The 23,909-nt window shown below is 44.8% G+C and overlaps 4 protein-coding genes across 4 annotated transcripts in view; 2 read left to right on the forward strand and 2 right to left on the reverse strand.

Annotated features, from left to right (window-relative positions):
• Nucleotides 1-23,909, forward strand: part of LOC309550684 (uncharacterized protein) — a 1,024,308-nt gene that overhangs the window by 707,611 nt on the left and 292,788 nt on the right. The window lies entirely within an intron of this gene.
• Nucleotides 1-23,909, reverse strand: part of LOC309550736 (uncharacterized protein) — an 851,482-nt gene that overhangs the window by 390,719 nt on the left and 436,854 nt on the right. The window lies entirely within an intron of this gene.
• Nucleotides 1-23,909, forward strand: part of LOC309550715 (uncharacterized protein) — a 523,380-nt gene that overhangs the window by 372,681 nt on the left and 126,790 nt on the right. The window lies entirely within an intron of this gene.
• LOC309549881 (uncharacterized protein) overlaps nucleotides 4,002-23,909 on the reverse strand; it is a gene marked incomplete at both ends in the record, with an annotated part of 31,990 nt that continues 12,082 nt past the window's right edge. The window contains 3 exon segments of the mRNA XM_082250375.1: nucleotides 4,002-4,154; nucleotides 4,158-4,166; nucleotides 4,170-5,359. Of these exon segments, the coding sequence (XP_082106501.1) occupies nucleotides 4,002-4,154; nucleotides 4,158-4,166; nucleotides 4,170-5,359 (1,352 nt within the window).

A 23,909-nucleotide genomic window follows, 5' to 3' on the forward strand; every position in this document is an offset into this window, starting at 1 on the left:
TGGTCAGTGTGCCCCTGTATGCTGGCAGTCAGTGTGCCCCCTGTATGCTGGTGGTCAGTGTGCCCCTGTATGCTGGTGGTCAGTGTGCCCCTGTATGCTGGTGGTCAGTGTGCCCCTGTATGATGGTGGTCACTGTACCCCCTGTATGCTGGAGGTCAGTGTTCCCCCTGTATGCTGGTGGTCAGTGTGCCACTGTATGCTTGAGGTCAGTGTGCCCCTGTATGCTGGAGGTCAGTGTTCCCCCTGTATGCTGGAGGTCAGTGTGCCCCTGTATGCTGGAGGTCAGTGTGCCCCCTGTATGCTAGTGATCAGTGTGCCCCTGTACTGTATACTGGTGATCAATGTGCCTCCTGTATGCTGGTGGTCAGTGTGCTCCCTGTATGCTGGTGGTCAGTGTGCCCCCTGTATGCTGGCGGTCAGTGTACCCCTTTATGCTGGTGGTCAGTGTGCCCCTTTATGCTGGTGTTCAGTGTGCCCCCTGTATGCTGGTGGTCAGTGTGCCCCCTGTATGCTGGTGGTCAGTGTACCCCTGTATGCTGGTGGTCAGTGTGCCCCCTGTATGCTGGTGGTCAGTGTGCCCCTGTATGCTGGTGGCCAGTGTGCCCCCTGTATGCTGGAGGTCAGTGTGCCCCTGTATGCTGGTGGTCAGTGTGCCCCCTGTATGCTGGCGGTCAGTGTGCCCCTGTATGCTGGTGGTCAGTGTGCCCCCTGTATGCTGGCTGTCAGTGTGCCCCTGTATGCTGGTGCTACGTGCAGGGTGCATGAGGATTCTACATACTGGAAGATACTATGCACAGGGTGAAGGAGGATGCCACGTGCAGGGTTCAGGAGGATGCCACATGCAGGGTTCAGGAGGATGCCACGCGCAGGGTTCAGGAGGATGCCACGTGCAGGGTTCAGGAGGAAGACAGGAGTTCAATTGCACAAGACACAGAGGAGTCAATGGGCCTTTCTGAGGAGTGTGAGGAATCTCAACCTAGTTGTAGCTCTCAAGGGTTGGAAAGTGAATCTGAACCCAGAGATGGTTCATTAAGGCTACGAAGGGAAATACACCCGCCAAAGAGACTGACGTATGATACCCTAGGAGAGAGTTATGAAGACCAAATTGTAATGCCCCAACGCCCCACACAAGTAACTGCCTCTTCTGTTGGGATTCCCAAGGAAGATGATCTTATTCCACCCGCTGACACTATTAGGTTGGCCACTGATTTCTTGTTGGCCTATTGTGAGAGTGACTCAGACCTTTCTAGTAATTTGTATAGTCAGCTGTTCGAAGGTGCATTTATTGACCAGTTTTCAGCTGCTATTAGTTCCACACAAAACTGCTGTTAGTTTTAATTCTGAGGTTCTTTATATCTCAATGGAGTCTCCAACTTAGGAGTCCCATCATCTTTGGGGACCAAAGACATTCAAGTTAGGGGAGGATGTAGCCAAGTAAAGAAATCGCTACCAGCATAGTTAAGGCTGATATACTGTTCCTTTAAGTTTGTTGCTTATTTTGAGGTTCTCCTGAAGAGTGGCGTGTTGGATTGTGGAATATATAGTCTAGTGGAAGATGAAGACTGTGCAAAGTGGGCCGGATGGAACTATCCTCCCAGGGAGCTGCAGGTTCCGTGGGGAATTATGGGAGAGTCTATAAATAAGGGGCGGAGTCGGATGTTCGCTCTCTTGCCTTGGGGACCGTGTGCAGTGTGGATGTGCCGGAGAACCGCCGTGGAGAGCAGAGCGAGTAGAGGCCGTGGCCTAGTGCGGATGTCACAGAGGAGTGACTGATCGAGAGCGGAGACACCTTGGAGAGGTGGCAGATGTTACAGAGAGGTGACCAGCCTGGTGCGGAGGACTGTCAGAGGATTGGGTGAGAGATACCGAATTGTAGTGAGCACAGCAGCTCACGGACATAGTGAAAGGGCCTGTGACGCAGCAGAGACACAGAGAGGACTTTAATGTAGTGGAGCGGTTGCCATGGGACACCCCTCATAGTGCTTGGGGAACCGGGAGGCCTCATCTGTACACATACAGTGGTTTATTTTGACTTCATTGTAGACAGAGCCTGGGTTACAAATACCCCTTTTTCCCTTTGGATTACAAATATCATTCACGGAATGATTAGAGCTCCTACTGCTGGCGAAGATTAGCAAGGCCATACCCAGGAAGAGACTCATTTAATTCATAGGAAAGGGGACCCCTATAGGTGATAGAGTGTACTCTTTCAGGTTATATTTAAGATTGATATGGATTCTCTTGAGATACAGTATATCCATGCAGCTGAGTTAGTCAGATCCAACTGTTTTATCCACAGTTAATATAGAGACAAACATCTGATTTGTCACTCTCACACATTTATAAGAGGAATTGAATCATTATTATATTCATATACTTCTTAAGTTGGATATTGTTATATCTAGTTGTAGCTGACTTTATTGGTGTATGAGATTGGGCCACTCAGTGATTCTAGGACTTTAGGATTCAGAATCTCACTTTGGTTCTTTACACTCATATCTCCTGTTGTGTTGAAACTATATCTGTTCATTTCCTTCTTAAGTCAGTAAACTGATATATTGTTATTCAAGTGTCATTGTTGTTTCTCTGAACTACCATGTCAGAACCCATAGTGTGAAACGGGTTGGAGGTGCCTCAGGGTCAAGGGAGTGTGGAGTAAACGAACATACTCACCAGCCCCTGTGGGGGGCGCGCTACATATATATAATCTCTGTGCGCCAGTATCTCCTTCCTCCATTAGCAGAAACACAGGATCTCCATCTTCCCTACTAACAGAACGGCGATCTGCCTTGTTTACATTGGCAGACAACTGTTCCACCTCTCTCAGGAACGAATACTGGGTACCGATGGACACCCTGTCCGCTGGATCCGCTGATTGGCTCCTGCTGTGTCCATCGGGAGCTGGGCACGCCCCAGACCCAGAAAAGCAGATGACGGACAGGTACGTGGTTTTGCGCAGAACGGCCGCCCTACCGCAGTACATGTATGTGGGGCAGTCAAAGAAAAAATTCTCCCTGATAAAGAGAGAGGCTATGACCTGGTGGATTACATGCGGAGGACATTTAGGGCCTTAAGATTGAAGATGTGGTGGATGTCTCCTTTTGGTTTGGGAACTGTGGACAGAGTAGAACTCCTGGAACTCTTCTGGCCTTAGCTCAGTGAGATAGAGTTTGGAAGACTAATGTCATAGACAGGTTGCCAAAAGGTTTAGGGCTTTAGAAAGGGCCTCCAATGGCTGTCAATGTGGTGCCTTCTCCACTCTCCATCTCACTAATAAAACCCCAATGGATGACTCTCTATGAACTGATCACATTCCAATCACCGATCATCTAATCATTGGTAAAAAAGAAGACTCGGCACAGAATATTGTACGAAGCGTTTTTATTGGACAAGATCAGAATAAGCGATTACCACACAGTAATGATATGAATAAAATAAAGCTTAAATCTTTTATAATAGAATTAACAAATGTGTCAAATGTATTAATAATCATACATTGGTTGGACCAATAAAAAGCCGGCTACTTCAATAAATCAAGCTCATGTATTGTCATGATTTCCTGCCAACCCCACAGCGGGTCAGAGGGCGATGCGGGTGTAAACCAACCCCGAGTGGACTGTGGTGGTTTCACATTTGTTTATGGACTAAAGAGTTACACCCGTTACAATCCAGCGTCCATTTCCCGTAGTACCAGCAGGGAGTGTACTCTGATGTTTCATTACATTTCCTTTATTTTTACACTTTCCCGCACTCTGAACATGAAAACGGAGCCTCTAATATAAGTGTGAATTCTTTGCTGTTTGAAACGTACATAAGGAGTGAAACATTTCCCACACTCTGAACATGAAACAGGACGCTCGCCCGTATGAACTTTCTGGTTTCTAAGAAATAAATCTTTGTTTGGAAAACATTTCCCGCACTCGTAACATTAAAAAGGGCGCTCACCTGTGTATAAGTAGGTGTTCTTTCTTAGTAAAACAATTCCCGCACTCTGCACAAGATTAGAGATGTTCTCCTATATGAACTTTCTGGTGTCTAAAAAGTAAGCATTTAAGTGCAAAACATTTCCCGCACTGTGAACATGAATAGGGACGCTCACCTGTGTGTATTCTCTGATGGCTGGGAAGGCTTCCTTTATTATTAAAACATTTCCCTCACTCTGAATATTAACAAGGAAGCTCACCTGTGTGTATTTTCTGATGCTTAAGAAGGTTTCCTTTTTGACTAAAACATTTCCCGCACTGTGAACATGAATAGGGACGCTCACCTGTGTGTACTCTCTGATGCCTAAGAAGGCTTCCTTTCTCATTAAAACATTTCCCGCACTCTGAACATGAATAGGGAATCTCACCTGTGTGTATTCTCTGATGGCTAAGAAGGCTTCCTTTATGATTAAAACATTTCCCGCACTCTGAACATGAATAGGGAAGCTCACCTGTGTGTATTCTCTGATGGCTAAGAAGGTTTCCTTTCTCATTAAAACATTTCCCGCACTCTGAACATGAATAGGGAAGCTCCCCTGTGTGTATTCTCTGATGGATAAGTAGGTTTCCTTTATAATTAAAACATTTCCCGCACTCTGAACATAAATAGGGAAGCTCACCTGTGTGAATTCTCTGATGGCTAAGTAGGTTTCTTTTATTTTTAAAACATTTCCCGCACTCTGAACATGAATAGGGAAGCTCATTTGTGTGTATTCTCTGATGGCTAAGTAGATTAACTTTATCATTAAAACATTTCCCGCACTCTGAACATGAATAGGGAAGCTCACCCGTGTGTATTCTCTGATGGCTAAGAAGGCTTCCTTTTTGACTAAAACTTTTTCCGCACTCTGAACATGAAAAGGGACGCTCCCCTGTGTGAATTCTCTGGTGCAGAAGAAGGTGTGGTTTGCGACTAAAACATTTCCCGCACTCTGAGCATGAATAGGGACGCTCCCCTGTGTGAATTCTCTGGTGCTGAAGAAGGTTTTCTTTTCTACTAAAACATTTCCCGCACTCTGAACATGAAAATGGAATCTCACCTGTGTGTATTTTCTGGTGGCGAAGAAGGTTTTCTTTGTATTTAAAACATTTCCCACACTCTGAACATGAATAGGGAAGGTCACCTGTGTGTATTCTCTGATGGCTAAGAAGGATTCCTTTTCGACTAAAACATTTTCCGCAATCTGAACATGAAAAGGGACGCTCCCCTGTGTGACTTATCTGGTGATGAAGAAGGTTTTCTTTTCTACTAAAACATTTTCCGCATTGTGAACATGAAAAGGGACGCTCCCCTGTGTGTATTCTCTGATGGCTAAGAAGGTTTTTTTTCTTTTTAAAACATTTCCCGCACTCTGAACATGAGAATGAATTCTCTCCTGTATAGTATAAAGAAGATTTCCTGAGATGGGATGGTTTCCCGCACCCATCGGCACTGTCAGATATTAGAGGACTATGTGAAGTATCAGGAGATTCCAATGATCTCCTCCAATGGTGAGGTCTGTCATGTATATTATGAGGAACGGGATTTACTTCTGGAGAAGATGCCATGTCATTATCTTCTGTAGTCACATCTTCCTCCGATGTCCTTCTATTCCCACCACAGAGTCCGTCTGTCAGAAGACAAGAAAAATTACCAAGAGTTTTCCACACTCATATACACTGCTCAACACTTTATAATCAGAGTATAGCATCAAGTCAGGGAAACTCCTGGGATATTCATCTGCTCAGTCAACTAGCAGAGGGGGTTGTTAATCAGTTTCAGCTGGACAGGGCCGTAGAAGGTCCTTAACCCATCAGCAGGACCGGTATCTGTTCCTTTGTGCAGGGAGGACCAGGATGAGCCCTGCCAGAGCCCTACAAAATGACCTCCAGCAGGACACTGGTGTGAATGTCTCTGACCAAACAATCAGAAACAGACTTCATGAGGGTGGCCTGAGGGCCTGACGTCCTCTAGTGGTCCCTGTGCTCACTGCCCGGCACTGTGGAGCTGGATTGGCATTTGCCATTGAACACCAGAATTGGCAGCTCCAGAATTGATACCATTGAATGGCCCCCACACTCGCCTGACCTGAATCCAATAGAACACCTCTGGGACATTCTGTTTCAGTCCATCCAATGCCGCCAGGTTGTACCTCAGTCTGTTCAGGAGCTCAGTGATGCCCTGGTCCAGAGGACCATTCTGAGGTCCTGGAATGACATTTCACCAAAATGGACTCGCATCATTTTTTCACTTTGATTTTCGGGGTGTGTTTAAGTTCAGCCCTCTGTAGGGTGATCATTTTCATTTCCATCAAACTATGTGGCATCCTATCCTTCCTAACACATTACCCAGTCCATACCAGTATAGATCCCAACACATTACCCAGTCCATACCAGTATAGATCCTAACACATTACCAAGTCCATACCAGTATAGATCCTAACACATTACCCAGTCCATACCAGTATAGATCCTAACGCATTACCCAGTCCATACCAGTATAGATCCCAACACATTACCCAGTACATACCAGTATAGATCCTAACACATTACCCAGTCTATACCAGTATAGATCCTAACACATTACCCAGTCCATACCAGTATAGATATCCAGCATGATATTTTTCCCATTGAGATCTGAGGTGTTTTCAAAGTGTTCCTTTCATTCTTTGGAGCAGTGTATGTTGGTCGAGCATTTCAAAGTTTAGAAGAGATCTGACATGGATCAATCATACAACCTTACCCAACCAAACATCACTAAGTAATAATGCTATTGAAATGATGACAATGTTATGGTTTGGAACATGACGTTATATTGAGGAAAGGAGATGGACCTTTTATGTGGTGTACAGTAGGGATAGACCGATTATCGACGTGGCCGATATGCACTTTCCCCGATATATCGGTATCGGCCCCGGAACTGGCCGATATTGCTGATATTTTTGTGACGTCATTTTGCCTTCTTAGGCCACCTCCCTCGCCTTGGACAGCCTTGTCTGGAGTCAGGACTAGTCTCGTGGGAGTGTATCACAGCCATACACCCATCCGCAGCAGCCCAGTGCCAGCCAGCCACCCACATCCATAGGCCCTGTACCAGCCAGCAAGCCACAGGCACTGTACCAGTCAGCCAGCCACAGGCACTGTACCAGTCAGCCAGCCAGCCACCCACAGGCCCTATACCAGCCAGTCAGCCACCCACAGGCCCTGTACCAGCCAACCACAGGCACTGTACCAGCCAGCCAACCACCCACAGTCCCTGTACCAGCCAGCCACCTACAGCCCCTGTGCCAGCCACCCACCCACCACAGGGTGCCAGACAGCCAGCCACCCACCACAGGGTGCCAGACAGCCAGCCACCCACAGATAGGGTGCCAGACAGCCAGCCACCCATAGGCCCTGTACCAGCCAGCCACCCACAGGCCCTGTACCAGCCAGCCACCCACAGCCCATGTGCCAGACACACACCCACCACAAGGTGCCAGCCAGTCAGCCACCCACCACAGGGTGCCAGCCAGCCAGCCACCCACCCACCACAGGGTGCCAGCAAGCCAGCCATTAAGCACTGAACAAAAATTAACATGTTCAGTACCAGATTTGTGTCAAAAATTGTCTTTAAATATACAAAATACCGGCCCATATCGGCCGATACCGATACCTTGTGAAAATATTGGTATCGGCCCTGAAAAAACCATATCAGTCTATCCCTAGTGTACAGTAGGGCTGCGGAATATAATAGAAAGATCGATGCATCGCGATTCGACCCTTCGCGATTCTGCATCGATGCGGGTTGCCGACATAATCGATTAGGAAATGACGTCATCAGCCGCGGCCACGCCCTATCGCGCAAGGGAGAAAAAGTCACAAGATCGCAGCTGATTGGTGGATTAGTGCAGGAGCTTAATAAAAAGGCTCCGCCCCTCCTCTTCCGTCTCTTTGACCCGGGCCGAGGCGCAGCAAGAACATCCCCTGCGTGTATCGGCGTCCCACCTGCGGCTTTGCAGCCAAGAAGCCAGCCAGCCAGCCAAGCCAGAAGCCAAGCCAGTCCACAGACTCCACACACAGGAGCCCCAAGTGCGTCCCCATCACAGCCAGCCAGCGCCGCCCGCCGCACCGTAGCCGTCCCAGGCCCAGCCGCCACACCACTGCCAGTGACGCCAGCCGCCCGCCACTGAGCCCAGAGAGCAGCAGAGCACCTGTCCTCCTCTGCAATGCAGTGCACAACAACAACCCACACAGTCACACAGCAGGTATGTAGTCCGAACAAATAATTGTATACTATAATCATTCATGGGGGTCTCAAGTCTGTATCTCTGGGGGATGTCTATGATGGGGGGGACAGGGGACGGTCGGTCAGGGCCCGGGAGTACTTTTCTGTTGTGGCAGGCTGGCAGCCAGGGGGGCTCTGAGTGTCAGTGGGGGCCTGGGGGTCTCTGTCAGTGTGAGCTGTGGGGGTCTGGGCAAGGGGGGGACTCACTCAGTGTTTGTCAGTGCTGTGGGGTGGGGAAGGTGTGGGACATCCAGGTCTCTGTCAGTGTCAGGCTGTCAGCTCAGCTGTGGGGGGAGGGGGGTCTCTGTCAGTGTCACTGTCACTGTCACAGGCAGGCAGCTGTGGGGTAAGGGGGGGTCTCAGTGGCTCTGGCTCAGTGCATGCAGACAGAGGGAGTCTGACAGACAGACAGACAGTCATATTTTATGAAAGATGTTGCTTGCTTGACTTGTTGCGGCTTAGTTTACGAGTGGTATTTTTTTAACACTGACAGAGTTTGACAACTTACGTCATCCGTCTCCATCACATACGTGGTAGTATGGTAATGGCAGAAGGAGAAAAAGATCGAGAGATAAAAAATGCACCTAGCGTTTTAAGAGCAAACATCTGGGCACATTTCGGATTTTACGAACACACAGGGAAGCGTGAGTTGGACAAGACACACGCCGTATGCAAAGCCTGTCACACAAAAATTAAATACCTAGGGAATACTACGAACTTGAGAATCCATGTTAGCCGTTTTCACTCTGAGTTAGTAACACCTGTCGCCACCAGCAGTGCCACCACTGCCAAGGAAAGACTGCTAGACCCAGATCAGCCAAGAATTGATGCCATACTGTCAACTTATCCGCCCAACTCAGAAAAAGGGAAGAAACTAACCAAAGCTGTGGCAGCTTTCATCGCCAAGGACCTACGGCCTTACTCAGTTGTGGACAACGCCGAGTTTCGCTACCTTTTGAAGATGCTAGAGCCACGTTATAAGATCCCATCACGCAGTCACTTTACAGAAAACGTTATACCTGCACTCTACCACGACACCAAAGCTCAGGTACTTGCGTCAATGAACCAAGCCAGTCGAGTCGCAATAACGTGTGATTCATGGACTTCAGTCACAACGGAGTCCTATGTTACAATAACAGCACATTACGTTACTAAGGACTGGCAGGTCTTGTCACATGTGTTGCAAACAAGAGCCATTTATGAGTCTCACACAGGTGCTCATCTGGCAGAGCTACTGTCTCATGTCGTGGAAGAAGGGCAGCTGTCTGATAAATCTGTAGTGCTTGTGACCGACAACGCGACAAACATGATAGTTGCAGCTCAAGTTGGTAAATTTCCTCATGTTAAATGTTTTGCCCATACACTCAATCTTGCATGTCAGCGGGCACTGAAAGGGGCCACGCTCTCCAGGCTTCTCGCCAGAGTGCGACGAATATACACATTCTTCCATCGCAGCAGTAGAGCAAGCCACTGTCTAAAAGAGAAACAGAAATGTCTGGGCCTGAAGAATCATAAGCTAATAACTGATGTGCCAACAAGATGGAACAGCGCATATGACATGGTCGAGAGGTTCTTAGAACAACAACCTGCAGTTTGTGCCACCTTGCTGTCTCCAGAAGTCAGAAAAGGAGATTCTGATCTCTGCACTCTCAATGAAACAGATGTGTCAAATGCAGAGGACGCTGTGAGTGCATTAAAGCCAATGAAGGATGCAACCTTGCTGATGTCAGAAGAGCGCAACCCAACAGTGTCTCTCATTGCCCCTCTAAATGCACAACTGCTCCAGAGCATGACAGACACCATGGGAGACACACCCATGACCCATGAGATCAAGAATGCCATCAAAACAGATCTCCTGAAGAGGTACAGCAGTGAGGCAGAGAAGAAGATCCTTCATACAGCCTCTGCACTGGATCCTCGCTTTAAAGGACTGCCTTTTATTCTCACAGAGGAGGAGAGATCGGAGATATACAGAGGAGTGACTGAGGAGGCTGCATCTTTGGAGGTAATTAGAATTTCATCATGTTTCCTGCCAGACAGCTAGAAGCTCAGCTACATTGTGTTGTGTAATAACATGCCCTGATTCACTGATGCGGTGTGGGAAGTGGAACTGTATGGTATGGATTACCATGCAGTTTCCCACACCTCATCAATGAATCACACTCTTAGTCAGTTTAGCTCTTCTTATACTATTATCTTTTGTTCAAACACACAGATTACATCTAATAGAAGGACAAATGTGGATGAAGTGCCTAGGGAAAAAGCAACTGTGGAAGAAGAAACAACACCCATTGAGGACAGCCATTCTCCTCCCAAAAAAAGGCCACAACATCGCTGCTCATGACTTTGCTGGGGCAGTCTTTCACTGATGGTGCAATAGAACCTAAGACCCCCTATGCCAAGGCAGAAGACGAAATGGAAAAATATTGTAAAGCCCCACCTCTGCCTCTCACTGAGGACCCTTTGAAATGGTGGCGTGAGCATGAGGTCATATTCCCCCTCCTCTCTCAGCTGTCAAAGCAATACTTGTGTATCCCAGGTACAAGTGTATCTGCAGAGCTGGTTTTCTCTACTGCAGGAGATGTTATAACAGCGAAAAGAAGCAGTCTGAAACCTGAGCATGTGGATCATCTAGTGTTCTTACAGAAAAACCTACATGTCCCCAAATGCTAAGCACTGAAATAATTACTAATTCATGTTTTTAATGAATTAGTAATTACTAATTCAATCTGCCGCCAGTCACCAGTCAGTCACACCACCAGTCTTGTTTTATAGCTTTATAGCACTGATGGTTTGTTTTTGAAGATTGTCCTGTCCAATGTGTCCATTTCCAATCCATAATCCGTTCGGTTGCTTCACACTAAAAGTGTCTAAGCAATAGGCATTGTAGGCAAGTAGGCAGGGGTTCATTTAACCCTCAACCAAATAAATAATATTAAAGTGTATTTTCTTCTAGACAACTGACTGACACCAAGCCAGCCACGGTGCAGCATTATAGGAAGGAAAATCATTGAGAGAAATAACTTGTTTTTTTATTCTTGTGTAATATACTATATTTGTGAGTTTGTGAATGTGACCCCCATAGGATTTCCTCAAGGTTAAGCTTCAGTTTACAATTTATTCTCTCAAGGATTTTCCTTCCTCTAATGGTGGCTTGTTGGCTAGCTTGGCTTCAGTAACAGATGTAATCGACGTGGTAGAGTGCTGCTCAGTGCAGTGCAGGTAAAGTTTTCTTTCTGTAACGTGACTGACTGTCGTGACAACTCAAGAGCTTATAACGTAGCTCTAGCATTAACTCAACACACACACACACACAGTGTGTGTGTGTGTTGAGTTGATGCTGAGGCTGCGTATAAGCTTTTGAGTTGTCACGAGTCACGACACACACACACACACACTGTGTTTAGTTGACTGGCAATGGCAGGGGCAAACACAATCGCAGTGAACCTGGAACATTTTATATTTTTTACAGCTTTTCTGGCACTGGAGAGATGGAGAATGGCTTGTTTTCAAAAATGGTCCATTCACATAAGTGAATTGATATTTAAGCTTAAGCTTATATTTATATAACTCCCCTCTAGCAGCCATCAACTCACTTCACTTGAGTTGACTGGCAGTTGCAGGGGGAAACAAACATCACGGTGAACATGGAAGTTATGCAGCAGTGCACTATTGCCAGGTTCACCCTTGATGTTTGCTACTAGTCAGGAAGTGCTCTGTTTTGTAGAGGACAGGTTATGGCACACACACACACACCTGGAATTTATTGCAACGCATGTCTGTCTGCTGGTGTATGTTGTACTCTGTAGCAATAGCAAGTGTAGGGGGTTCCCTCAACCAAACAAATACTAAAGGTAAAAGTGTATCTAGACAACTGAAGGCAAGCCAGCCAGCCACGGTACAGGAAAGGACATCCTTAATTAAATCAATCATACATTGAAGCGTAAAACCTTGATTAAATCTTTACTGGATCACAAATAAACACAAACCTGACCTAACCTATATGCCTTGAGTTGTACCAGTGTGCCAATGCCAAACCTTTCTTCAGTTCTCATGATTCTGATGCAGACTGTTGTGTTTTTTTGTGATCCCATGAAGATTCACTCAAGGTTTAAGCTTCAGTTGATGATTTACTCAAGGGTCAAGGGTTTTCCTTCCTCTAATGGTGGCTTTGGCTTGGCTTCAGTTGGGTTTAATCGTGGTAGAGACAGAGACTGTCTGCAGGACAGGTAACGTTTTCTGTAAAGTAAGTGACATAAAAGTGACATAAGTGAATTGATAAGCTTAAAGCTTATATTTGTAACTCCCCTCTAGCAGCCATCAACTCACTTGAGTTGACTGGCAGTTGCAGAGGGAAACAAACATCACGGTGAACATGGAAGTTATGCAGCAGTGCACTTTTGCCAGGTTCACCCTTGATGTTTGCTACTAGTCAGGAAGTGCTCTGTTTTGTAGAGGACAGGTTATGGCACACCTGGAATTTATGATGACCATTTTCACAAGAATATTAGCTTGGCTGGCTGGCTTCTTCTATCTTGGCTTTAAAGTACAACTATAGGCAAAACTTTATCCAAAATCAAAAACGTTTTGCCTTTAGTTGTACTTTAAATGGTGGTAGGCCTGGCTTATATTCATATTTTCTTTTATGAAGCAGTAAACTGCACTACTTCAGTTTTTTACTCATTTTACTGTTACTTCTAGTAAAATACTAGTGTTGTTGTCTGTCTCTGCTATGCTGTTTGCATTTTCAGACCTTCCTATATGTTTGCAGTGCAAGTGCACTAAAGTATGCAGGGCTTGCAGGCCATGAGGGTCCAGGAAAGTGTCCTTAAGCAAATGAAAATAAAAAGGATTCTTTTATTTGTGACTGCTTGATTGTTTGTTTGTTTTTTTTTTTATAAAGTTTTGGAAACCATTGGGCAGTGGGCTGGGCATGGGCATTGGGCAGTAATCGTGATGCATCGCGGAATCGAATCGTATCGAATCGTGACCCTTATAATCGTAATCGCATCGAATCGTGAGGTAAGTGAAGATGCGCAGCCCTAGTGTACAGTATCTTCTTGTCATTTGTTGGGCACATAATGTTATATTAAGGAATGAAGAAGGACCTTTCATATGGTGTACAGTATTTCCACCTGATTTGTTTGGGATAGGATGTTATATTGAGGAATGGATATGTGACAAGGCATTAAAAGAAAAAAAAATAGGAATTTTTCAGGAGTCATATATGTCGGTCGAGGATTTTGAAGTTTAAAAGAGATTGGTGGTGGAACTGGGTGCAATCACAACACCAAACTATGACAACTAACCAGATCAATGATACCACCCAACCGAACATCACTAAGTAAGCTTTAACCCATTCTTGCATAATTACCCGAGCTGATATCTGGAGAAGTTTCTTCCTCTTTAACTGCGTCCATCATCCCAACCTCCTCTGTAAAATGCTGATCACCCCTCACATACGTCTTTTCCTTTATAACCCCAATTTGTACATTTATCAGATCTTCATCCTAAACCAACAAAATGCCAGAAATAATATTAAATACAAAAAAATAATAATAGAAGAATGATATCTCTTAGGGCTTGGGATAATTTTCCTACATTCTCATCTACCTGATGATGGTGAGGGATGGTGTGATCTTCCTGTGTGGAATCCTGGGAATACGGAGGACGGGGACATCTCTCTGGTGGATTTCTGTAACTGGATGACTCCACCATGGTGTCCTGGTACTGCTTTCTGTGACCATTTGGAAACTCTGCCTCCTCCACTACAAAATCCTCATCATCCTCCTCTTTTATCTCTTCTTTAATGTTAACTTGTGTGGAATCCCGGGAATACAGAGGACGGGGACATCTCTCTGGTGGGTTCCCAATACTGGATCCATCTGTAGGAAACACACACACTGACTGAATACATTGTTTCTATGTGTTTATCAGATGATGGGGGATCTAGGTGGACCCTCCGTACTGATTTCTCCTTTACAATAAAGTCTCCTCTCTTACCCGGTGATATGAGGGGCGGCTGATTCTCCATCATGACGTCCTTGTAGAAATCCTTGTGTCCTTCTAAGAATCTTCTGGGAATCCTCCGCACCTCACCGGCCAGATCTGTGTTTTATTAATAGAGATAAGAGCGATGTCATGTGACCTTCCAGAATCCTCCTCACCTCTTCGGTCAGGTCTGTGTTTTATTAATAGAGATAAGGCAGGAGGTTCAACAATACATTGAGGAAATTGCAGGTATAAATATTACTAATGACCCGTAGGTTTGCTTATTTTACAAAACTGGTAAATAAAAAAAACAGTATAAAAGCACGATAGTCCCAACTTATTGAACGCAACAAAGGGGGCAATTCCAAAAAATTGGCTAAAACGTAAAAAGTCTTACAATTAGAGATTGGTATAAAAGAGTTGAATATACAATATGGAATACATGGGAAGCAGACAGGAAGACCAGACGGAGAGTTTCTCAAACAAGTAGGTTAAGTGAGCAGAGTTCAAGAAGACGAGTAAATATTTAGAAATCTGGACGGATTATAGTATGAGGGTGGAATATGGGTAGAATAAGACGAAAGGGAGGTGGTAAAATAGACGACTAGATGAGTATTACCGAGTGGAATGGGAAGTGGGAGGGATCTGGGGAGAAGGGTTTCTGGGTAAGGGTTTTAGTAAGATTATAGAAATGTATTTGTATTTTCTGTTTTTGAAAATTAATAAAATGTAAAATTTTTATTTAAATAAAAACAAAAAAGTGACGACATTTGACCTCCCAGAATCCTCCTCACCTCTCCGGTCAGTTCTGTGCTTTATTAATAGAGATAAGAGTGATGTCATGTGACCTCCCAGAATCCTCCTCACCTCTCTGGTCAGGTCTGTGTTTTATTAAAGGGTAACTCCACTTTCGTGGGGAATAAAAATCAGCAAATAAAGAAAAAAAACAATACAGCGTATACAATTGCGACACAAATCATATTGTAATTGAATGTTATTAAAACTTACCTTTCCTTTTTAATCTGCAGATTTTGTAATTTTCTAGAAAATGCAATATGGCTACCTGGAGCTGCTCTATACACAGAATGTATACTGACCACACCCCCAGAAACATTATTTCCTGCCTGTGTGATTGGCTCGCTGATTTTCCCAGAAGTCTGCCTAAGATACAAGTCAGATTTCTGGCATCCCCTGCAACAAAAATGGAATTTTTGGAGAGATACTCCCAATAGGAAACACACATTACCAGTCCCTGCGCAGATCCTGGAGATTGATTCTCATGCTGGGGAATCTTGTAATATGGCCTGTGGTGAAACACATGAATGAAGCGTGGCAGCTCTCCTAACTCTCCATGGGATATGAGGCAAAGAAGCTGTACAAAAAATAAAGGAACAGAGCGCACACCGCCCTAGTGTAACACCATTTATTTGAAGTTAATAGAAGCCATAAAAACAGGTACTCACAAACAGATAGGAAGTCATGCATGGAAATAAATACCCCCCGATGATGATTACAGGGCTCTCTCCTCCTAGCCTCGGCGGCTCAGCTGTTCGTCCTGCACTGATCAGTGAGTATCGTACGGCTAAGCCAACTGCCTCAGGTTGAGATCTGAAGAAGGAGGCTACTCCTCCGAAACGTTGTCCTTAGCAACCCCATGCAAGTCATGCTCTGGGTCCCGATCGGGGAGTCTCCCTCTGCTTAACCGCATTGTCAGTTTCTCTGAGCAGCTACAGCATCCGGCTCTTGGAGGGTGTGCGGCGGCGGCTGGACCGTGCGCAGGCTCACCACATCGAGTCTCCTTGAGTAATCTGAGGTGGTTGGCTTAGCCGTACGATACTCACTGATCAGTGCAGGACGAGCAGCTGAGCCGCCGAGGCTAGGAGGAGAGGGCCCTGTAAATATCATCGGGGGATATTTATTTCCATGCATGACTTCCTATCTGTTTGTGAGTACCTGTTTTTATGGCTTCTATTAACTTCAAATAAATGGTGTTACACTAGGGCGGTGTGCGTTCTGTTCCTTTATTTTTTGTACTACTCCCAATAAAAACACGTCGAAAGGGATGCAGGCCCAGCAGCTTTCCTCATTAGAGCCCTGCAGCTGCCACAGCTGACAGATAATTATGAAACCACTCCCATTTCACCCACTCAGAGGCACAGGGAGCAAACGATGATTTCTTCAGAATAACAAAAGGTAGAAATCTGCAATAAAGTTTGTTAAAACCCCTGCAAGGTATAGAGATCACCCAGAGGGGAATGTTTTTTTTTCTCAACAAAAGTGGAGTTACGCTTTAATAGAGATAAGAGTGATGTCATGTGACAAGCGAGAGAAAGCAAGGTGGCAGCATTGGGTCTGGGTGAAGAGTGGGGGACAGAAGTGTCAAATATGGGGTTTGAGGAGTGGAGATCTACAATGTTAAATAAGGAAACGGGAGTGGGGGACAACAGTGTCCATGGGGGTTGTGGAATATAGGTGAGCAGTGTGGGAAGGGGAGTGAAGAGAGGTGAATAACAGTGTTAGATGAGGGGTGAGGATTGGAGGATAGCAGTGGTACATGGGGGGGGGTGAGGAATGGTGGATAACGGTGTTAGATGGGGGGTGAGGAATGGGGGATAGCGGTGTTAGATGGGGGGTGAAGAGAGGGGAACAACAGGGTTAGATTGGGAGTAAGGAATGGGGGACAGCAGTGTTAGATGGGGGTGAGGAGTGGGGACAGCAGTGCTAGATGGGGGTGAGGAGTGGGGACAGCAGTGTTAGACTGGGGTGAGGAGTGGGGGACAGCAGTGTTAGATGGGGGGTGAGGAGTGGGGACAGCAGTGTTAGGTGGGGGGTAAGGAGTGGGGATAGCAGTGTTAGGTGGGGTGAGGAGTGGGGGACAGCAGTGTTAGCTGGGGGGTGAGGACTGGGGACAGCGGTGTTGGATTGGGGTGAGGAGTGGGGACAGCGGTGTTGGATGGGGTTGAGGGGTGGGCTACAGCAGTGTTAGATGGGGGTGAGGAGTGGGGACAGCGGTGTTGGATGGGGGTGAGGAGTGGGGACAGCGGTGTTGGATGGGGGTGAGGGGTGGGGGACAGCAGTGTTAGATGGGGCAGGTAGCCGTGTCTAGTGTCTTCTGATACATGCAGAGTATAGGTGGCACAGACACGGTGGGGTTCCCGGTCATCCAGCATATATAGATCTGGGGGCCCAGTTGGTGTTCAGGCAGAGGACGGGATTAATGTTAGTTGGGGGGCGTTCTGCTGAATGTTTCTTGACAGGAGTGTCCAAGTCACTATGAGCTCTGCTTCTCACCCAGATAAATTGTGGATACCTCGGATCTGTCTGGTGGGGGCGCTGCAGTAGAGCTGGAGAAAGTTTTGCTGTTGGGAAGTGCGCTGTGCGTTCATGCTTTTATTTTTTCACCAGGGGAGCAGAAACAGATCCTCAGTGTTATGCGTTCCTCTGTTTCTGTTCCCCCAGCAGCAAAAAGGAAGGAGGACATTTTCTTTAGGTAACTAAAGATTACAAATATAAAATAAGATCTTATTACCTCCTCTGCTGCCACTTCCAGCTACGTCTCCTCTCCAATTCCTCCCGACTCACCGCTCACTCTGGAACATTCTATGTATACCTGACATCACTTCCTGTCTGTAACTACATCACTTCCTGTCTGTAACTACATCACTTCCTGTCTGTGCATTCCATCTGAGAGAAGTCAGGTCACCACATTGTGGACCATATTGGGATTTTTGTACTTAGCGTAATTACGATGATTGTAGCCCGTGATGTTTTGGTTATTTGCTCTAACAGGTAACTTTTCAGGACTGGCCTTCAGGGTGTTCTCCCTTGATCTTCTTCCGAACAGTATCAGTATTTCTTGCTAGAAAACAACTTAAAACCCTCCAAACATTATACATTTTTTTTAGCAGAGACCCTAGAGAAAAAAATGAGGATAGTTTGAATTTTTTATGTCATGGTATTTGCGCAGCAGTTTTGAAAACGCAATTTTTGGGGGGAAAAATAAACTTTAATTCATTAAAAAAACACGTTAACCCTAAACCTCAATTTTTTTTGTATAATATGAAAGATGAAGTTATGCTGAGTAAATAGATACCTAATATGTCATGCTTTAAATTGGCATACACCCGCAGAATGGCGACAAAGTACGGTACTTAAAAATCTCCATAGGCATTTACATTGTTTTTTTTGCAACTGATGGGACCCTTTTTCCTCCCAGTGCCCATGCCTCTGAGAACTGGTGCTAACCAGACCATTATTCTTGATCTTTACAGATAGTCTACAGATGGGTATGGTGCCAGCTGATTGGAAAAAAGCCAACGTGGTTCCAATATTTAAAAAAAGGGCCGAGATATATCCCGGGTAACTATAGGCCGGTCAGCCTAACATCAGTAGTCTGCAAGATTTTGGAGGGGATGTTAAGGGACTATATACAAGACTTTAGTAATGAAAACGGTATTATTAGTAGTAATCAGCATGGATTCATGAAAAATCGTTCTTGCCACACCAATCTATTACCTTCTACGATGAAGTGAGCAGCCATCTAGATAAAGGAAGGCCTGTGGATGTGGTGTACCTGGACTTTGCAAAGGCATTTGAGACAGTTCCCCACAAACGCTTAATGTACAAACTAAGGTACGTAGGTATGGACCATAGGGTGAGTACCTGGATAGAGAACTGGCTCCAGGGGAGAGTCCAGAGGGTGGTGATATACAGGGAGTACTCGGATTGGGCGGGTGTGGAAAGTGGGGCCCCCCAAGGATCTGTCCTGGGACCAATCCTGTTTAATTTATTCATAAATGATCTAGAGGAGGGGATATCCAGCACAATCTCAGTATTTGCGGATGATACAAAACTAAGTAGGGCAATAACTTCTATGCAGGAAGTGGAAACCTTACAAGCAGACCTGAACAAAATAATGGGGTGGGCAACTACATGGCAGATGAAATGTAATGTAATATGAAAATGTAAGGTAATGCACTTGGGCATCAGAAACATGAACGCAATTTACTCGCTAGGGGGGGACCTCTGGCTGAATCTAAGATGGAAAAGAACCTGGGGGTCCTAGTCGACTACAGGCTTGGCAGTGGCATGCAATGCCAAGCTGCTGCAAGCAAAGCCAACAGAATACTGGCATGTACTGTATAAAAAAGGGGATTTACTCCAGAAATAAAGAGATTATTCTCCCGCTCTACAAGACTCTGGTCCGGCCACATCTGGAGTATGCTGTCCTGTTCTGGGCTCCGGTCCTCAGAAAGGATGTGCTAGAACTGGAGAGAGTCCAGAGAAGGGCATCAAAAATATTTAGGGGAATGGAGGACATCGGCTATGAGGAAAGACTACAAGCACTGAACCTATTCTCTCTGGAGAAGAGACGGTGAGAGGGGATATGATATCAATGTACAAATACTGTACTGGTGACCCTAGCATCAGGAAAAAACATTTCAGAGAAAGGGAATACAATAAGACACGTGGCTACTCACTAAAACTAGAAGAAAAACGGTTTAACCTTAAACTACATAAAGGGTTCTTTATTGTCAGAGCAGCAAGGATGTGGAATTCTCTTCCACAAGCAGTGGTATCAGCAGGGAGCATTGATAGTTTCAAAAAACCATTAGATGGGCACCTTAGTGACCACAACATAAAGGGGTATACAATGTATGGTTAACAGCAAACACACACACATGTGGATGACTATTGTTGTGGAATTTTTCTCAGGTACAAAATACCTGTTACCTGTTAGTCAGTGATACCAAATCAGACAATATATAGCTATATATATAATGAGATCAGACAAGACTCAAGATGGCTGAATCATAGTGACCTGATTTATTACAACATTGCTGGAGTTTAAATATACTCAGAAATGGGTTTGTCATTACAATCTGACGTACAAGAAATGGGTTGTTATTAACATCTTTTGTCCAATCAAAGTTAACAACTAATTATAGTAAGCATTATGTCAATCTAGATCGTGATTCTCTGTCATAAAGGGAAATTTCTTGGTGACACACAATAAAAGTTCCAAAGGGGCTTTTTAGAAGATATTATTTGCTTTGTGGTCAGCTGTCCAGACAGAGTTGATATTCTGAGAGATAGGGAATTTCCACTGTTTCGGTCATCTGATATATTCTTAGCCTTTGCAAGCTCAGTGACACATATAAAGAAATCAAAGTAAAATGAGATTAACTCAAAAGACATTTTGTTTAAGATAAACATTCTAAATGCCAGTCAATGCATCCTGTAAAGGCCAATAAGGTATCCAGAAAATGCGAGATAGGTATGCCACAACATCTCCCCCCTCTTGAGAATTTATTGATCAGGCTAACTAACTACCTATTCCGCTTATCAGATTCCTCCAAGGGAGCAGCCCCTTACGCTTGGAACACTGGCCCAGAGGGCAAACCTCAGTGGGGGGTGTCCGAGTCTTGGTAAGGTTCTGAGGCGGAGATTACTTCATACATGGGGGTTTGAGGTGACAGATGTCTCATTACAGCATCATCAATCACTTCTTATTTCCGTATAGAGTTGAAATAGGTTGTCTCCTTGGCCTTGGTAACCTTATCAACCAAACACATAATTATTTTAATTCAACAGATAACTAGAGATCATAATTATCATAAACATCAATATAAATACACCACTTTCATTATTTTAGGAGATAAGGCAAAACCTCCAAAAGACTGTGTTCATTAGGATGGGCGGACACCATTGGAAATAAAGAGGCTATAGTACCTGTTACTGTGACACACTGAGGAAGTAATCTATGGGCCTTATTGACACAGACACAATAGATTCCCAACCCTGAATGTGACCACCCTGGGGTGAAAATGGGTATTAAGAACTTTCATAATACCCCAGTTTCTGTCTGAACAACAGAAACCTGAGGGCTTCTCCTAGGTGAGAAATGTCCATATTGTCATTTAATATGGCTCATATTTTATGTTTAACAGTTTCATTTCTGTAATGCATGCAAGTTTCATTTCATGGGCTGTTCACAGTCAGCTGTGGGCAGGATATGTTTATCAGTGCTTGTGAACAGTCCACCCTCCCTACATCAGTTTTTTCCATAGAACTCTATACACACTGTAGGATTCTTGAAACCTGCGACTTTTGGGGGAATTAACATGTCCTTTTGTGCACTGGTAATGTTTCTATAGGATTTTGAAAACTCTGTCTGATTTAGATCCTCTAATGCAAGTGGGTTTACTAGCACAGGTATAGTCTGGGACTCTGGGTGTAATTGTGGACATATCTAGCACCCTGAGTACCCTGACTTCCTGGCTACCTGGTATTTAAACTTAACAGTACATTGGGCCTTAGGTTGTCTGTCTCTTTTATTGTCCCGCCCCTTCATTATACCCAACATTCCCATACATATTAAAAATTAAAAGAAAATCATTGTACCACCTTTTTTCAATGACTGGCGTGAATCCATGTATCCCTTCTACCTTGAGGGATGTTGGTGTAACCAATTGCACTCTTAGTAGCCTTACTTTATGACTTAGTATCCTCATTTGGATCTGGTAGGAATGAAAACACACTATTATGCATTTTTGTCAATTGCTTTTAAAGCGCTGCAACACATCTAGTGAGATCTGAGTGTGTGGCTTGCAATTGCTGTGGTAAATAGAGACCTGCTTCAGGTACCCACACCTCTCTTGGGAGTGTTCCTGACAAAGGAAAAAACGTAAAACAATCTACTTGTTTCTGCTATTTTTTTACTCAACTTGTGTTTTTTTTTTTTTTTTACCATACAACCTTTTGTACCTTTCCGCTACTCTGTGAGTGATATGGAGTGTGAAAGGCTTTCTCAATATTTAGTGCGGATAGGATCTCTTGTAGAACCCTTCCTGTAAAGTGAGTACCCCTGTCACTTTCCATAGGTTCTGGGATTCTATACCTGCACATTACCTGGGGCAAAAGCCTTTTTCCTGTGGTTTGTACTTTACCCCTAGAGACTGGCCAGGCCTTAGGCCATCCTGAAAAATGTCTATACAAACTAAAACATGTGCATAGGGACCAGACTGTGGGAAATCAATGTAATCTATTGGAACTCCTTGGAAAGGACAGTCTGACTTAGGCGGTGCTTTTATGGGGTGCTTACAGCTCTACCAGCTTTGTACCTAGCACAGGTAAGACAAGAAGCAGTATATTTTGCAGCTACTCCAGGAAAACCTGGTGCTAACCAGTGTTGTATTACCAAGGTGGTCATTAGAGTCTTTGAGATATGACATGATCCGTGAGCTGCGGCTGCCACCCTCGGGTATAGGGCCTGAGATCAGACAGAAATGCTCCTCCATCCTCCAGCAACCAGTTACATCCTGTGTTGCACCTTTCTTCCGCCACTTCTCACGCTCCTGTGAGGGGGCTTTTTCTGCAATGATATCAAGATTGCCATACTTACAGGAGTTGGTTGCTTTCCTACGAGTGTCAGTACCCGGATAGGGACCTGTTCCAGTGCAGCCTTCTTCGCTGCTCTGTCGGCCCTTGCGTTTCCTGCAGCTTCTTCTGTGTCCTCTCTTGCATGTGCCTTGGTTTTTTTAATAAATGGCCACCTTGGTGAAACACTGGAAGACTAAGAACAGTCTCTATTATATCTGCATGCTTTTTATTGACTTACCGAGAGAACTTGGGCTGAGGTCAAAAAGTTACAAGCTTTCAAAAAATATGACCAAAATCATGTCAATGTGAATGTTAACTCTTTAAAATTCACAGGCCTTTGCCAAAACCATCAGCTGCTTGTGCTTAGAACTTTAGATTTAATGCCTCTGCATTCCTTTTGTTTATTTATTGCTGTTACTACTGCATACCCAGTTACAGGCTTACCCTCCTCTGTTTATAAACATGATCCATCTACATAAAGGGTCTCATCAGGGCTTTAGAGAGGAGCCTTTTTGGCAGGGCTCAACAATTCAGATTCTGCCATCATCAGCTCAAAAACAGTCATGGGGGATATTTAACAAACATTTTTCCCCTCCCCCTCTAATGCCTGCTCCTGTACTGGAAGTAAACTGGCTTAAAAACATTGCACCTGTTTTATCCAGCAGCTCTTTTGCAGGCTGTGGACCGCACCTTTTATCACTGGGTCAAGCTGGCAAGAGACATATGCTACATACTGGATTAATGGGCACTTCATCTGAAACTGAACACTGAAATTTTAACTCAACATAAACATTTTTTTTTTTTTTTTTAAAAATGACTTCCCTTTTCCTTTGAAGCCAGGCAGGAAACCACTCTCACCCCTGCTACTGTTATTCCTACTGTAAACCTTTCGGCTGCTTCTGATGGGGACATGCGGACACAGGTTAGCTGAATACCTTATCTACTGTCCATCTGGGGGAGAGGGGGTGGTTGCAATTCTTTGCTCTAATGTCCTGTCTTTACACTATTTGTAGTAGGTCACTTTTTATACACCCATAATGACAGGAAGTAATGTACTTTTTATCTTTCAAACAAATATCCTCTAAAACTTTGTCCCGAATTTCAAAAAATCTTATCAGAGGTTCCTCTTTGGTTACGGAGGGTGCCCCTGAAATACCACTTAATATACCATAATAATATAAAACGTTATTCTATTTTAAAACTTTTGGCTCAGTGCCAATTAGGGTTCAATGGTCATGTTAATTGCGGTAACCCTTAGTGTCTAAACAAAGATTCTTAGTTTAAAGGGCAACATATTATTTTTCATC

This window comes from Pelophylax lessonae (genome assembly GCF_965119305.1).
Source record: "Pelophylax lessonae genome assembly, chromosome: 3".
NCBI lineage: Eukaryota > Metazoa > Chordata > Amphibia > Anura > Ranidae > Pelophylax > Pelophylax lessonae.